Source organism: Manis javanica, chromosome 5, assembly GCF_040802235.1.
Source record: "Manis javanica isolate MJ-LG chromosome 5, MJ_LKY, whole genome shotgun sequence".
Classification (NCBI taxonomy): Eukaryota; Metazoa; Chordata; class Mammalia; order Pholidota; family Manidae; genus Manis; species Manis javanica.
The window spans coordinates 173695227-173711841 of NC_133160.1; the positions used below are offsets into that span (position 1 = coordinate 173695227).

The following is a 16615-nucleotide window of genomic DNA, read 5'->3' on the forward strand; positions in this document are numbered from 1 at the left end:
CTTGAGCAGGCAGTTAAGACGCAGCAGCCACACCACGTTGTTCCCAACTTGTTTAATCTGTAAAAGGTAATAAAAACGGTAGTTTCCGTGTTTATACATTCTTGGAATGTTGGCTACCCAGCGCAGTATTTTGAATAGCTGCATTACCAACTTTCTTGACTCAGTTTAGATTCTGAAAAGATCTAACTCCATGGGGTATGGTGACAAATCTGTCATGAGCATTAAATACAGAGACATGAAGGGGCTGAGCTAGCAGCAGGCGTAAGGATGAATGGGATGTAATAGCCGGACTTGAGGGCATAAGAGGCAGCCAGTCTTAATTGGAATAAAGTGTTAATACTTCAACATAAATTATACATTCATTACGGTGTTTTAAAAACAGTCAAGCCTAAGGAAATTCTTCACACCATCAAAAAAATACACATATTAGAAACCTGCTTAAGCAGTTTTTCATTTAACAGCTCTTGGCCTGGGCCACACACATTTACAGGAATCTTGTTTCTCAAACTTAATCAAAGCCTGGCAATCATATATAAAAATAAGACTAAAGTTAAAGCCGCCTGGAACTAGGAACTAGAAATCTGATGTGGAAATGGCTGAATGACACCACCAGAGGAGCCATCTGCAGTGGCCCTCACCTGGGGAAGGCTGGCAACGTCTGTCCCCCCGCCCCCGCCCACCTGGAGTGTGTGATTCAGCAGAACCAGGTGGGGGCTAAAGGTCTGCATCCCCCAGCGTCCCCCAGGATGCTGATGCTGGCCCAGGAAGCCCAGGTGAGAACCACTGGCTGAGACACCCGTCAACAGCTTAGCACCGGCTCCCTCACTGCTCAGGGCAGTCGGGAGGCCTCAGGAGGAACCACTGCTCACTCTTCCCTGTTGTCACAGAGAAGTCCTGGGCTTAGTTAACAGGGAACATTTCTCTGCCAGCATGCAGTGCATTTTGCAACTAAAGCCATATACTACGTAATTGAAATGTTTTGTTTAATGCTGAAAATTTTACCCAAGGGGAAACAGGATGTAAAAGGAAAGGAAAAGGCACCGTAATTAAGTCCTTGGAAATGAGGTTGTTCTTTTTTCTTTCAAATAACTTCGCTTTAATTTCAGGCCCAAATACTCTGGGAGGTAAACAGTCTTGTTTTGAGCTGTGGGGGCAGGAGCAGCAGGGCAAGCTCCGGGCGGAGTGGAGAGCCGGGTGTGCTGTCGCTCTGCCGCCTCCTACAGCAGGGTCTTGGGCAGGAGAACCCTGAGCAGCTGGAGGACAGATGGCTTCCTCGAGCCCCTGGAAGGGACCGTGTACGGCCGTGACACGGCCTCTGGAAAACCGACAGGGCTGGGCAGGAGCCACGCCGGGGTCTGGTTCAGGACAGCAATCGGGAGAGGCAGCAGTCCACAGAGCCGCCCCGTGAGCTGCCCTGGTGCTCAGCACCTGACACGGCCTAAGGCCCTAGGAAGACGCTTAGCAGGGCGAGCATGGTCAGCTTCAGCAAGAAGTGCTTAAACTAAGACGAGGATCCTGGGAGAAAACAAACACCAGAACTCAAATTCTTAGCCTTGAACTTTCTGAATGTGTTCTTCCGAGTAGAATGCACAGCCAGCAGAAGCCCCCTAGGGAAGCCGGCTCGGTTTGAAGGTGTGTGTGACCCACTAATGTGCTCCCTGCCCCCGGGCCTTCTCTGTACGCCAGGGAGCTTGCCCACCCAGGGGAGCTGCTCTTCCCCACCGGGAGCCGAGGGGGCTCTGCCCACAGCAAAGGAGGTCAGGGCGGTGCTGGGATTGGGAACTACGAGCTCAAACTGCCGTTGCCAGCACTGCTCTACCTAAGATTCTTCCTCTAACGTTGCAAAGAAAACAACCTGTGGCTCCCTGGCCTCACTGCCCACCCACCCCGCGGGCTCCATCTAAAGTGCCACGCGTGGGTGTCGCGTGCAGCGGTAGGTCCTCCAGGGGAGCCTCCTGAGCACCAGCCAGAGCTAGGTGCCACCGAGGAACGCTGGTGGCCGGTGGGCCCAGCAGGAAAAGCTGCCCCTTGTACCCGCAGCACAGTTGTGTAACCAAAGGGAGGAGGCTCAGAGTAATCACCCGATCTCATGTGCTGCAAACCGAACATGTAAAGGCAAATTGTCATCTGAAGTATTACTTTTAGGACTAAGTTAAAATATACACGTATTTGTTTCCCCCATGATCCGAAATAAGATTGTTACTATTGCTTCTTTCATAGGACCATGAAAAGAATTTATATCCTAAAAAAGGGAACTCAATTTGTTTAAAAAAGAGAAACAACGGGGGGAGGCACCCCTCAGCCCCCAAGTCATTTGGCTCACGAGCTATTGGCATCACCCCAGCCTTCGGAGCGCCTGGGCTTCAGGAGGCGTCCCTGGATATCCAGCCACTCTCCGTGAGGAAGTTCAGAATCCGTTTCTTCAGGACCTTGTCCAAGTAGCTGGGCAGGCGGCTTTTGGAGGGGATGCCCTGGCGCTTCTGCAGGTGGTCCTTGATGATGATGGTCTTCGCGGTCACGTAGCGCGCGGGGCTCAGGTTCAGCGAGCTGCACAGCACCTTCTCGCGGTCCGACAGCAGCTCGAAGCCGGGCAGGTTCTCCATGGCGGCGAACTCGGCGTCCTTGCCGTCCTCGCGGCCGCGCCTGGCGCCCGCCGCGCCCTTGTTCTCCTTGCGCTTCTCGCGCTTGTGCCGCGCCGCCTCGAACTCGGCCGACTCCTCCATCTTGGTGATGCCGTTGCGCCGGTAGCGCTGCAGCTCGCGGATCCTGGCGCGCAGCAGCCTCTCCTTGTGCATGTTCTCGAACAGGTCGTCGGACTCCTTGCAGGACATGAACTGGTAGAGCGGCCGCAGCTTGAGGCGCAGCTCGCGCTCCTCCTTGCAGACCTTGCGCTTGGCCGCCCTCTCCCGGTCCTTGCGCTCCCGGCCCAGGAAGGCGGGCACCAGGCTGTAGTCCCGCGCGATGTTCTTGCGCCGCTGCCGCTCGCGGAGCTTGCGCACGTACATGTCCACGTGCGCGCGCTTGAGCTCCACCTCCACGTCCTCGTCGTCGTAGTTCACCGAGAGCCCGCTGATGAGCGTCTCGGCGTCCTGGTCGTACTCGACCTCGTAGTCGTCGCGCAGCGGCATGTAGCCCAGCTGCTGCTGCTCGGCCGCCGAGATGTCTAGGGGAGGCAAGGGGGTGGTGAGGCTGGGAGAGAGGGGGCCCCCACTGGGGCAGGTGTGGTCGGTCACCCGGTTGGGGATGGTGTCGGGGATGCACGCCTTCCCCAGGCTGCCGTGGATGTACATGCTTACATAGTGCTCCATCACTTCCTGGGGGGTCCGGGAAGCTCCGACGTGAGCAGCCATGTCTTCCTGCAACGACAGAAGCCCCACGTCAGCTCCCAGGTCAGACCGGCTTCAGCAAAGGCCTGCCCGTGTTACTGCCCGGCGACACCCCGCCCCCGGCCTTCCAATGGGCTTTTCACACGGACGGAGGCCAGAGGGCACCGGCCGGGACCCCCGGCGTGCAGGCGAGGCCCAGAGGGTGCAGACTCGCCTGGATTGCCGCATGGCTGACAGCACCATGCTGGGCTAAACCCCGCCCTTGGCCTGCGGATCTCCATCCCGGCCCCAGTCGATGTCTGTCTGTCTGCCTGTCCGTGAGTGTAACGGGGCACGGGTGGCAGGCGCCCCGCCCCTCCCCAGTGCTACCTCCTCACTCAGAGACGGGCGGGTCCAGAGTTCCCACTGTCTCCCAGCTACAGGCATCCGGTCCGACCGTGCTGCCCGCCCCCCCCGACCCAGAGGGCCAGGAGCTGACCCCGTCCCAGCCCTAGGAGGGCCAGCTTGTCCCTTTCCTGGGTGGTGGTGCAATGACTGGGTAAGGGTCTTTTAAAGGGAGGAGGCCATCAGTTAGGACAGCCCCCACAGCTGGGGAGCAGGGAGGGCTGGAATCGCCAGGCTGCAAGTACTGGTTCCTGCAGGTGGTAACCGTGAAAGCAGGGTAATTAATGGGAGGAAATTGTACAGCTCGCTCAATCTTTCCCTTCTGCCAAGAGGCCTCTTCCTTAAAGTCAACCACTAAAGCCACTTCAGAAAGTCACTGCCCGAAATGCACACTCATTCACTGGCAGCCACTTGGCCCAGCTGGCCCCTGAATTCTTCCCACAGGGCTCCCAGTCTCCCAGGGTGCGGTACAAGCTGCCTTCCACCCCAGTAACGCTCACCTGAGGTCAGGATGGCGTCTGCACTCCCAAAGGCCAAACTGGAACCCGAGAAAGCTGCCAGTCCCCCAGGCTGACACCAATGACAAGCTAGGCCTTATAGGGAGGAAGGCCCTTGTGGTGCACGGGACACACTACAGGCCGGGCACTTGGGGCCCACCCGGTGCTGCTGGCACCCATCCCACGGGGCCCTCGAGTGTGAGGGTGGGGCTTAACCGCACAGCAGCACAGGGGGCCCTGCTGGGACCCACCTTGTCAGGCCCCTTCCTGAGAGCATCATACAGAGAAAGGGAACATTAAAGCTCAAATTCAATTCTGGTCCTATGGGGATGAATTATTTACATGATTTCTTCTTTTAAAAACTATTAGTATCAAATCTGTTCATTATGTTTTGCCAGGAAGCATTTGGTCTAAAAAGAGCAAAACAAAAATCTAGCCACAACCATCTCCAGCATCTACTGCCACTCTGGTAACGCAGGCTGGGCACTTCCCATCTCTGAGCCTTGGGTCTTACCAGTACAGGAGACAGGAGTCACCCCCCTCCCCCAACCCCCATGTGCTCCATGCACTGGCCGCACCTCTGCACAGGGAGGGGCTCCACTGAAGCCCCCACTCACAGAGCAGCCAGTGCAGGACACTTGGCATTAACAGCCTTCCAGCCATCACCCTGGAGACCAGGAAGCCCCAGTGAGCTTGCCCACCTGGGCAAGCAGCTCAACCAACTGGAAAAACACCATCCCACCACCTGCCCTTTCAAGAGGAAAAGGACAGTGTGGCCAGGGCTTCTGCAGAGCAGAAATGCCCCACCCATGCCTGAGCTTCCAGTACCCAGGCAGGCAGCCAGAGGCATGGCCAAGACCTGCCATTCGGCTTCTCCACCCTCACCACAGCTTCTGTCCAAGCTGCAGCCACTACAGATGCAGGGTCAGATTGTTGGGAGCCTTCCAGGCAAAGGACCTGGGGCTCCCCATTTCAAGAAGGCTCGGAGGAGCTAGGCTGCAAATCCACAGTTGCATGGTTGGAAATATGGGCCCCAGGCCCTGGCCCGGCCCCTCGTCCAGTGAGAGAGCCGGCAGGGAGAGGTGTGCCTGGCCAGTGCCAACTGCCCCCCCAACAAAAGGCTGCTGTTCACCATGAACAGCAGCAATCTGCCTTCCAGAAATCATCAGATGGCTCAGAACCCATATTTGGATAAAATTTAAGTCCTGAAAGAACAGAAAATTCTGAGCCATAAAGTCCTATCTGACCAGAGCAAGGTATTTTTATTTGTTAGAGGTGCTTTCCATCACCCCCAACACTCCAGGAGCACAGAGCAGGAGACTGAGTAGCAAGGCGGCCTGGGAGCAGTGGGCCGGGGCCGGGATGAGCTCTCACACGAGGCAGTGGGAAACCCACCGCAGAAGCAGGCGTACTCGCTGCCTTCTCTGTGCAAGCAGGCTGGGAGACGAGCAGGACACAGGACCCAGCTACCCAGATACCCAGGGCAGAGTTGGGAGGGACCACTTCACTGAACACCTTTCATGACGTTTTTCAGCCTGATGGATATACTGTGAAAACTAAGGAAGAACCCCGCTAAGAGGGGCACCAGGAGAGCGACCCCGGCCCCTCTGCTCACTGCCTGGCCCGGGACTTGCCGCCTCGGCCTCATGCCCAGGGCCAAGCAGCCAGACCCCCAGTAGGCAACACTCCACAGAACACCAGACCGCATGCACACGTGTCACGGTCTTGAGAGACACGGAAAGAACTGTCCAGACTGGAGGAGCTGCGCAGGCCTGTCGTCATGGGCTCCTGGGCAGAACCCCAGGAGGCGGTACACGAGTGAAAGGCGCTGTATCAGTGCTGTCTCCCTTTCTCCGAGTGTGCAGGGCTCACGCAAGGAGCTGACATGTTGGGAGGTACACAGGATGGAGGTGTAAGGGAACTCTGTGAACTATTTTTTATCTTTTTTGGGTAAATCTGGAAGGTTTTTTAAGTAAAGTTAAATTTGGCCCTAGAATTCTGTTCAAAAGTTTTAAGATTCTCATCCAAAATAACTAAAAAAAGAAAGAAGAGCACTTAAGAGCGATGACTCTGTTCCGTGAGAAAACCTGCTGGCAGTGCACAGGTGGGGCTCCTCCATGTTCACAGGGAGGTGCCGACCCCAGTGCTTCCACGACCTCCACCGACACCACATTCCCAGGCCACGGGCATGCAGGCCGGCCTGGAACCAGAGGCTGTCTCCCCCTCACACACATGGCGCGGTTCCCCACCTGGCTGGGCGAGCAGCCCGGCCAGCTGTGAGCACTGGTGCTGACGCCTCCGTTGTCCAGGTCCCCTTTGGGTAGTAGAGGGGACCCTGGCTCTCAGATGGACCCAGGCTGTGGGTATTTATGAAACCACAAGTCAGAGGGAGGGAGCCAGGGAGCCCCATCTCAACCAGCCTGAACCACTGCCTATGGGTGGCTGAAGGCCATTGCTAGGACACAGTGGCCATCAGCTACGCTGGAAAGCACTGCCCCCAGGGCCACCACATTAGTTCAATCATCAGGGGAAAGGCCCGGGAAAACACACCAGATCCTGATTTTCAAGAACGCTGAAACAGTGAGGTCATAATGGGACAGCCTAAATTTAGAGAGCAACAACATGCCCTGATTCTAACAAGAGCCCACAGGACAGACAGGCGCAGGGAAGCTAGATCAGTGTCCCGAACTCATTGTAAGATAAGGAATAAAAACTGCCACAGCGACAACATCCCCACCAACATCCACCGACCACAGTCTCAGTGTCTCTTCCAGTCTCCACCTGTCAGTGGTCCCAGACCTGCCTTCCTGCTGCCGGTGACAAGTGGCCGGTAGCCTGGGCTCAGTGTCGCCCATGGCGGCAGCAGAGGCGCTGGGGAGGCAGTTCTTTCCCTCACATGCTCAAGAGCAAAGTCTTTGCTTAATCCAGACGGATGGATGGACGGGCAGGTGAGAGTGACAGAGGTTGGAGAGACAAGTTCACTCGAGTACAGCATAGACCAGGAGCATGGCCGTAGGCCGAGGCCGGTGTCCCCCACTGCAGGACACAGCACACACAGATGAGAGATGAGCAGCCTGAAGGGCACGGAGCGCCAGGTTTGTGTTTTCCTTTACACTAAAGTCAAAACAAAAGAGTCCCGCCCTTGTTATAAGAAGGGAAGGTCTGTATGTTGCCTCCTTCAAGTCCTTTGAGAAGTAAAGGAAGAAAAGGAAATGGCCTCCAGGACGGGCAGAGAGGCCTGCTGTCCAAGGTCACCAGGCTCAGGCCGGGCAGCCAGCGCTCCGGGAACAGAGGGGAGCATCCAGGGAGGAATGATTCCCCCAGGTTCTCTGGCTGGCCTGGTCTCCCTCGGCCTTCTCGCGGCCCACTCGTGCTGGCCCCCAGCACCCGAGCAGGGACAGGGGGCAGAGTAGAGCCCAGAGAAAACACTGGCATGTGGGTCAGCGGGCTTCCGCCAGGCGCTGCTCAGGGCCTCTCTCCACGCTGCGGTGCCTCCACCCTTTGGACGTGGATGCCTCCACACTGGGCCACTCAGCCGACTCAGCCTCAGACAAATGCCAACCCGGGGCTCACTCTGGCCCAGGACAAGCCTTTAGAGGCGCCTATCAGTGAATCCACCGTCTCAGACCGGGCTAGGCGGGGACAGGGTGGGACGGAAGAGCGTGAGGACGATGTGGGACTCTGTGAAAGCCGACCTTTCCACTTGAAGGACTGTACCTCATTCTAAGGTCAAGTCCATCCCATTTGGGGAGTACCACGATGATCTTTTTATGAAATGGTGATAGATTATTAACTGAGTCTTTAACATTTTTTAATATCCTTACTTGGTAAACATAAAGTTAGTGATACTATGGTAGCATTCAAAATACTCTCTTTCAGTAGGTCTGGTCTGAGGGTCTGGGCAGCACTGACTTGGTGGGCTTCCCAAGGCCCCGACGCAGTTCCCCAGGCCGGCGGAATGCCCTTTTCTCTGTGTGCACAGGATCGGGGGCCTGGCCTCCCCTCTCATTAGCTGAGTAACTCGGACAAACTACTCAACCCCTCTGTGCCCTGGTCTGCTCATCTGAGACAGGGAGACTACTACCCACATTGCAGGACGGCCGGAGCCTTAGAGGAGGGAACACGCGTCCCACGCTTAACCCCGTGCTAGGCCGTGTGCGCTGTCAGCACTGCTGAGAAGCTGTTCCTGCCACAACCTGTATTTACCCCTTAAGACTCAGGTCATCTTCTCCAGGAAGCCCTTCAAGAACCCCAGACCTGGGTTCAGACTCTGGCTCACTTACTTACTAGCTGTGAGATCCTTACCGTCTCTACTTGTGCTTTTTGATGAGAAATCCCTCTCCGAAAGGGTTTTGTCAGGACGGAATGAAAATCTCAATCACAGTAACTGTCACTATGGAAGTGCTGTCACATGTATCATCATCGATCGTCCTGGCCATTCCCACGAGGGGCAGGGCTGTGCCATGGGCCGAGGCTGAGCTCCCTGAGGGCACGGGCTGGAGATGCAGGCGGTCCCCCTGCGGAGCGCCGCCTCTCACAGTGCAATGGCGCGGTGCACAGCAAAACGCCTCTGCCGCCACAGGCTTCCTGAGCTTTACAAAGGCAGAGCAAGGCCAGCCTGCGGCCAATCTCCTTTCCAGACCGACACCATTACAGAAGTGCTGCCATGTCTCTTAGCCGGCTCAAACTCCAGCCTCTACGGGTCATGTGCGGGGCACCACGTACCTATTTCCTCCCTGTGCAGAGAGAATCAAACTCAGTCCTCACGTACAAACCAGTACCTTTACCAAAATGACTCCTGTATTTCGCGTCACAGAGCATCCTTCCTGTGCAGGCTGGTGATTCTGCTCTGGGGCATTCGCCGCTGGGCTCACCCTGTGGCATCCTTTCTCAGCCGGCAGCATCTGGATGTGGAGCACAAGGCTCCACCCTGGAGCTGGGCCTCCCCCCGAAAGGCTCTGGAGCCAGGCTTAGGGGTGGGGCTGTATGCAGTGTCTCCCGAGGGCCTCCTTGCTCTTCAAGCGAAGAAGCTGCCAAGGGGCAGATCAACCCGAGGTCCGCCACGTGAGCCTGCAGCTCCGGGTGGGGCTGCGTCTAAGAACAGCCCGGCGAGCAGAGACCCCAGGGGCAGCACCTGAGGCGGCAGAAGGGGGCAGAGGCCTGCACGGGGGTGTGGTGGGACCCAAAGGGAGGGCCTGGGCCTGGGCAGAGCAGGAAGCAGGTGTCGGGGCTGTGCAATGTCTGCTGACTGAACCACAAGGAGACCGGTCTCGGTCTCTCTTATGAGCCGTGTGCCACGCACCCGCTGGGCTCCATCTACTGGCCTGTCGCTGGCCCTGGCCACCTCACGAGCTTGCTGTGAAGAGCCAGTGAGGGGCACGTGTGGGCAGCAGACTCCAGAGGGGTCCTCCTCACCTGCCTGCTGCAGGCATGCAGTCTGCCAGGGCACGGCGCTGGGACAGGCCCAACGTATCTCTTAGTTGCCATGTACACTCTTCTCCCTTACCTGCTGAACTACACACGGGCATCAGACATGATCCCCAGGCCTGGCAGAGCCGCTCTGCCTGTCTGCCCTCAGCCTCCCTCCCAGCACTGCCATCATGTCCCAGGCGGCACCAGCTCAGACCCTGGCCCACAGAGCGCCCTGCAGAGCCCAGGCTCCTGCCATGTGGGTCTGACTCCCAGTGGGGCCCTCCTGGCAGCCGGACGCAGGAACCCCAGCTTGTCACACCACATGAGTGGGACCATGCACACGTCACCCTCCCTCAGCCTCCCTCCCAGCACTGCCATCATGTCCCAGGCGGCACCAGCTCAGACCCTGGCCCACAGAGCGCCCTGCAGAGCCCAGGCTCCTGCCATGTGGGTCTGACTCCCAGTGGGGCCCTCCTGGCAGCCGGACGCAGGAACCCCAGCTTGTCACACCACATGAGTGGGACCATGCACACGTCACCCTCTCTTCCAGCCCCCTTCCAGCATCTTTAGCATGAGAACAGCCCACCTGCCTGGCAAGCGGGGAGGCCTCTGCACCGACAGCCTGGGCCACCCTGGTTCCGCCTTGCTCTCCGCTCCCCACTGCGTGGGGTGAGCCCTCCCCGGTGACGGCCGTCAGTGTCGCCCCCGCCCGCAGACGTCAATGGCTGACACTGGTCTCCGTCTGCCCTTACAAGCCATCAGCCATTCCAGGGCCCCTATTTCCCTGGGCCACTGCTCCTGGCTGTGGGGGCTTTGAGATAGAAAGCTCCGCAAGCCTCACGCCCAGGTCCCCCGTCCCCCTAAGCTCGCTTGGAGAATTCACCGGCTCACACGGCTGTGACCGGCCCGCGAGCCTACTAAAGCCTTCCGGGCCAGATGAACCCGTGGGGGAGCTTCGCAAAGTGTCACGCCTCACGGTGGAGAATAGCACAGCGAGTCCTCAGAAAAGAGAACTGCCACGTGGCCCAGACATACCACGGCTAGGTGCCTACCCAGAACTGAAAGCCGGGACCCCCCAGGCACCTGCACCCCGTGGTCACTGCAGCCCCACTCACGACGGCCTGAGGTGGGAGCCGCCCGAGGGTCCGCGGCTGGATGGATGGAGGAACAATCCACGCTGGGTCCCTAGCGGAACAGCACCCACCTCAAAGAGGAAGGGAATCCTGGCACTGGCAACAATGTGGGCGAGCCGAGGACATGACGCGAAGTGAGATCAGCCTGTCACAGAAGGGCGAACACTGTGACTCCACTGACATGAGTCCCCAGGACAGGCAGATTCAGAGGCAGAAGCAGCACAGTGGCTACCAGGCCTGGGGAGCTGCTTAACACATACAGTTTCTGTTTGTAAAGATGAGAAAGTTCTGGATATGGATGGGGGGATGGCACAGTAGGAGTGTACTTACTGCCACTAAACATACACTTAAAAACAGTTAAAATGGTAGATTTTATGTTATGCATATTTTACGACAATGAAATTAGTTTTTAAAACTAAATAATAAAAGTTTGTAAAGTGGCATGGCTTACTCTGCATCAGCGGTTCTTAGCGGAGGAACCCCGGCCAGCACACTGCAGCACCTGGGAAGCCGTAGGGAGTACAGATGCTCACGGCACACCCCAGACCTGACTGACCCAGGAACGGGAGGCGGGGTGGTCTGTGCTTTCACAAGCCCCCCAGCGCGCTGAGTACTGCTGGAGTTCGGGAACCAGCTGCTCCCCGTAACCCTGGGAATGCCAGCTGCTTTCTCACTGACTCCTCTCCTCTTCCCCATCCTTAAAGGCAGTTCCGAAATAGGATGGATGCTTAGAGGACGGACTGACCCATTCCCACCAGCACACAAAAAGGACTTCTGTCCTGGCGAAAAGGTAACCATCGCGGCTCCCAAAGCAGCTCAGTGTGCCCACTGCACCAGAACTGTCTGGGGTTCTCTCCATAAATGTGTACTTCCAGACCTCACCCCTGGAGATGCCACCTCAGGAGGTCCGGGGCGGTCCCTGGGGATCCTCACTGCCAATGGAAGGGGTGGTTCTGGGCATGGAGTCAGAGACCGGGGCCCAGTTCTGGTTCTGCTATGGGCCGTCGTCGTTCACAGCTGAAATAAGGGCCCAGGAGAGCTCAGGGAACGAGGGCAAACAGCAAAGTGCCCATCGCAGGGCCTGGTGCCCAGCACACTTAGCAAGTGCTCCATCTCAATCAGCTTCAAAGCCCCAGTTATGTCTCATGGCCTGGCGCTCAAGGCTTTTCAGAATGTGACGCATGCACCCTGACCTACCCGTCCCCAGCCCAAATCCTCCACTTCGGGCAAGCTGGCTTTTGCCTGGCTCCTGAACACACCAAGACAAACAGAACTCAAAAGCCTCCGTGGTGCACACTTGCCTTTCCCCGGCAAGTCTCCTCCACTCCTCCCACCGACGGAGGTCCTGCGTCCCATGTGGCCGCACAGCCCCGTACAGGTCTCACAGCTGGTGCATGCCTGTCAATGCACTCCGGCATCTAACGGGCCCTGAGCACATACTAGGGGTGAAGAACAAATGCACAGTGCAGTGACCACACACATGCTGGCTGTTACCCGGCCTTCTGGATGTCTGCCACCATCTACAAAAGGAAAACTCTCTGTTCATGATATCCCTCCAATAATTAGCCTGAATGTACATACACAAGCAAAGGCCCTGCACAGCCTACAAGGAACCTCACATCCCTTTAAATCTGATCTAACTTCAAAGCTGGCTTGAACCCACCTGCGCTGTAAGGTCCCCCTGACCCGTCTGCAGAGCTCAGGCCTTCCGCAAACTGTTCGACACCTCCGGCAGCCGGCCTACAGCTCACGTGCCTGCCGTCAGTCATAAAGCATTTCCCCTCTGGGCTTACGTCTGTGTTCCAGCAGGATCTGTGTCCTCTACCTCAGTCTGCACAGCACCACCACAGAACCACTGCCTCCAGGCTGTCAATATCCACAGCGAAGTGATTCTGTGGGTCACTGTCCACCTGCCAACCCTACCCTGGCCCTGTGTCCAGATGTCTCCTCACCAGTCCTCTCCACCACTCATCGAACGGGTGGACACACTGCTCGTCCCCAACCCTCCTCACTTCACTGTCAGCGTCCCTCAGCCACACCTGTCCCCATCAGTCCCTGTGCCTCAGCCCCACGACAGGATGTGAGCAAACAGCGCCAGACGGAAGCAACAGCCTTGCCCCAGGTCTCCTGGAATCACTCTGTCCATGAATCCCACACAGCACAGTACGACTCAGGCCGCAGGTCACATGTGCCACCTGAAAAATGAGAATCTGCAGGCTCGCCGCCCTCTCACTACCCCTGACTTCCAGGCTGCCTTTCTCTACATGCCACCCCCAGGCCCTGAAGCCTAGGCCCTACGTGCACTAGGTCACCTTCCCCTCGTCCCCATGCCACGCACTAACCTTCCTCAGAACCAGGTCGAGACTTGTCTCCTCTGAAAAGCCGTCAGTCTAGCCACAACTTCAGCTGCACCAATAATCTGCGAACCTCTGACCCACAGTTGTTAGTGCTCTTAAACAGAGAGTTAAGGCCCAGACTTCAGAATCAGACAGGCCTGTGTCTAAACCCTGGCTTCACCACATGAAAAGCCAGGGCACCCTGGACAAAGTACCTTAAACTCTCAGAGCTGTAGTTTTCAGCTGTCAACTAAGAACCATCCCCAGGGCTACAGTGAAGAGCACACAGAATGTTGGGGAAGAGCCCCCCAGAGCCGGCACGTGCCTAGTACAGCACGCATGGGACACAGCATGTAGGTGCACACATATGCAAGTCTGCTCAGAAGGGTGCCGCTCACCTCAGAGCTGCAGAAGAGCCTCCCAGAAGCACAGTGAAGCTCAGCGGGTAGAGCAGCCAGCCCACAGGAACACAGCTGGACGCACCAGAGCCCCACTACTCTGTGTGTGACCTGTGGCCACGGAGTAGGTACGTTTCCAATGCCGACCTCTGGCCTCTCCTGAGCCCACCAAGGTGCAGCAGGGAGAGGGCCCCACACACCCAGGCCCATGTCCCTTCTCCTCCGGCTTTGTGCCTCACAACAGCTGAGCCACGCTGACTGCTCGAGTCAGAAACTGCACCTTAACGAGCACCCCCAGTGATTCGTGCATGCATTCAAGTTTGAAAACTGCCTCAGAGGAACGGATACCCCCTTCCAGCCCCTCCAGTGCTTTCTCCAAACTCTGTCAATGGTAGTCCCTGGCTTGTTCTTTGCATACTTTCTGCAGCACCCCCACAAAGGCAATGCAGATAGCGCAGTTAGGGTCGGACTCTGAGGTCACACTATTCAGCTCAAAACCTGCTGCACAGGCTGCTGGGGTGATTTCACAAGAAATGCACACACCTCTCAGCACAGTGCCTGGCACTCAGTAAGCCTCTGGGTCTGTGTGAGCTAATTTTAGCAGCTGTAGAGATAAGCGCTGAGAAAGCAGGGGGGAGGGAAGTCTCTCTGAGGCACAGATATGTAAGTGCAAAGATGTGAGTCACAAGCCGTGATCTGGGGGGACAGCACCCCAAGCAGAAGAAATGAAATGCAATCAAGAGGAGAGCAGCTGAGAGGCTATCGGTCAGCAGGCCCTGTGAGGCCCCGGAGGCCAAGAGGTGTGATCCCAGCAGCCCTGGAAGCCGCTGCAGGCTGATGGCACGTGGCACACCTCTGAAGATCACTTTGGCTATAGTGTATGGAAGGGGATGGGCACAAGAATGAAGCAGGGAAACCAGCTGGAGGCTCCAGAGGCAGTGGAGTCCAGCAGCCTGGACTAAGGCTGTGCGACGAGGTCAGATTCTGGAAATATTTTGGAGACAGGGCTGCTGCTGAACTGCACCTGGAAGAAGGGCCTGAGGATGGCTCTTAGTCTGCAGCCTGAGTAACTGAGTGACACGGTGTGAGATCTGGACCACACGGAGGTGAGATGTCACAAGAGAGGCAGTGAGGACATCAGGTAGCAGTTCAGCATCCAAAGCTGGAGTTTCAGGAAGAGCTTCAGGCTCAGGCCAGACAATTACAACACTTCCAGCACCTGGAAGACAAGGATGAAGCCATTCTCGCCTTCAGAGTGCTTCACCCTTGTACGTGAGCACAGCAGAGGCTCACCACACATCAACAAACAGCATTTCTGGACAAAGAGACGTGGAGGTTTCTGGAGGGCGGTGACTGTGAAGCTGGCACTTAGGTGAGGATTTAGTGTGGCTGCCTCTGCGGAGTTGGGAGAAGAGTACAGATCCCAGGGCTGTATAAAAGGTACTGGTGCCTCAAGACCGGCTCACTTTATGGAAAGGAAGGCAAAAGGTAATAAGCGCAGGATGGGGTTAAGACCGAGGGGAGAGTAGGAATGTCTTCTACAGTGTCAAGTATGGAACGTCCTGCCCAGCGGGAGGGAAGGGCTGCAGAGCGATGGAGGCAAGACGACACACTGGTGCAGGGAGGCCGGGGAACCATCACATGGAAGGGGCTGGAAAGATCAGGGAGCCGGGTTCACGTGTCTCTTCCCCGCTTCTCATAATACCTGGAGATGGCCACGTATCCTCGCGGCCCAGAACATAACTAGTGGCCCCCGTGAATGGCGGAAGCATCCTCTTGCCGAGTGGACAGCGAGCTCCTCAGGGACCACCCGGAGGAGGGCAGCTCTGCTTCTCCCCGAAGGAGCCCTGCTCGCCGTGTACCCGGCGGGAGCGAGTCCGCCGAGCTCTCACCTATCCCATGGGTTACAAGCCCCTACAGAGCCTTCCGACAGTGCGAGCCCAGCGCGCACGCCCCCGTTCTTCGGTACTTGCAGAGCACAGAGCGCTCCTCTTTCAAGGTCCTGGGCACTGTGGGGACCCAAGAATAAACAAACTCTGGCAGGGCACACAGGGCACATGCACCCACAGCCGCACAAAGCCAACGGGGCCGCAGGCACAACCTGAGCGCACGGGAGCCTGAGGGCAGCTGCAGGGCGAGTGTGCGCAGCTGGTCTGGGCTCACCACATGGCTCTCCGGGCAAAACCGCCCTTCCTCAGGGCTCCTACTGCTCTCTTGTCAAGGCTGTTGACCCGCCTATGTCCGCGAACTCGCACTCAGGAAGGGCGCCAGGTCTTGCCCAAAGTCTGCACTCAGCAAACACCTAGGCAAGAGTTCCGAGAGATTAGGAACATGGCTGTGTGGTCAGAAAGCCAGGTCCCAACCCCCGCTTCGGTACTTCCTGGCTGTGTGACCTCGGGCGTGTGGCTGAACCTCTCTGCGCTGCAGGGAGTGTACTAACTGGGCGTGCTGAGCGCCCCTGCCTCGCCGGCCCTCTGCGGCGGCGCTGGCCAGCAGGTGCGCGTCGCGTCGGCAGTGACCAAGGCGAAGAGGCCCCGGCGTCCCGGCGCGAGGGCCCCCGCCCGAGCTCACCCAGTTTCCGAATCCGAACTGCTCGATGGCGTCCAGCAGCAGCTGCTCCTCGCGGCTGGTCCAGCCGCCCTCGGCCTCGGGCCCCCACAGCGTGAAGCGCCCGCCGTCCACCAGCTGGTAGCCGTGGTAGCGGCGGTGGTGGCCGATTTCGGCGCCGGCCGAGAAGCACTCGGGGCACAGCTCGATGTCCTGGCACTCGGTGCAGCGGAAGCGCAGCGGGCTCACCTCGGCCAGGCAGTACACGCAGTACTTCTTACCGAGCTCCGCCATCTTCCCCCGCCCGCCGCCCGCGCCCGCGCCCGCGGCCGCCGCCGCCGTCAGAGCGCCGCCGCCCGCGCCCGCGCAACCGCCGCCCGCCGCCGCGGCCGCCGCCACCGCGCCGCCAGTGCAGGCGTCCCGGAGCCGGCCCGCGGGGCCGCGGCCCGCCTCAGCACGCAGGCGCCCTCCGGCCCCGCCGGCCGCCGCCGCCGCCGCCCAGCCGCAGCGCGCAGGCGCTCGCGCGCGCCCCCAAGCGGACGCCCGGCCTGCCGCGCTGCGCCTGCGCGCCCCTCGCGCCGG

The 16615-nt window shown here is 58.2% G+C and overlaps 1 protein-coding gene across 4 annotated transcripts; it reads right to left on the reverse strand.

Annotated features, from left to right (window-relative positions):
- Positions 1 to 316: 316 nt before the first annotated feature.
- Positions 317 to 16488, reverse strand: TADA2B (transcriptional adaptor 2B). Of its 4 annotated transcripts, XM_036992868.2 has the most exons (4): positions 15192 to 15621; positions 14511 to 14705; positions 3297 to 3356; positions 317 to 3163 (listed from the first exon to the last, which is right to left on the reverse strand). In XM_036992868.2, exons 1-4 carry the CDS (start codon positions 15256 to 15258, stop codon positions 2364 to 2366), a joined length of 1122 nt encoding a protein of 373 aa, XP_036848763.1. In that variant the 5' UTR covers positions 15259 to 15621; the 3' UTR covers positions 317 to 2363. The 4 variants fall into 4 exon arrangements, with proteins under 4 accessions (XP_036848763.1, XP_017536540.1, XP_036848767.1 ...); XM_017681051.3 differs by lacking the exons at positions 14511 to 14705; positions 15192 to 15621 and adding an exon at positions 16058 to 16488 and having other exon boundaries at positions 317 to 3356; XM_036992872.2 differs by lacking the exon at positions 14511 to 14705 and having other exon boundaries at positions 317 to 3356; positions 15192 to 15618.
- Positions 16489 to 16615: the final 127 nt, after the last annotated feature.

Excerpts from the sequence above, each read along its gene's own strand:
- TADA2B (XM_017681051.3), bottom strand. The coding sequence starts at position 16,327 with ATGGCGGAGCTCGGTAAGAAGTACTGCGTGTACTGCCTGGCCGAGGTG. Across the intron at positions 3,357-16,057 it reads AGTTCGGATTCGGAAACTGG|GAAGACATGGCTGCTCACGT; the intron begins GTGAGCTCGGGC and ends CTGTCGTTGCAG.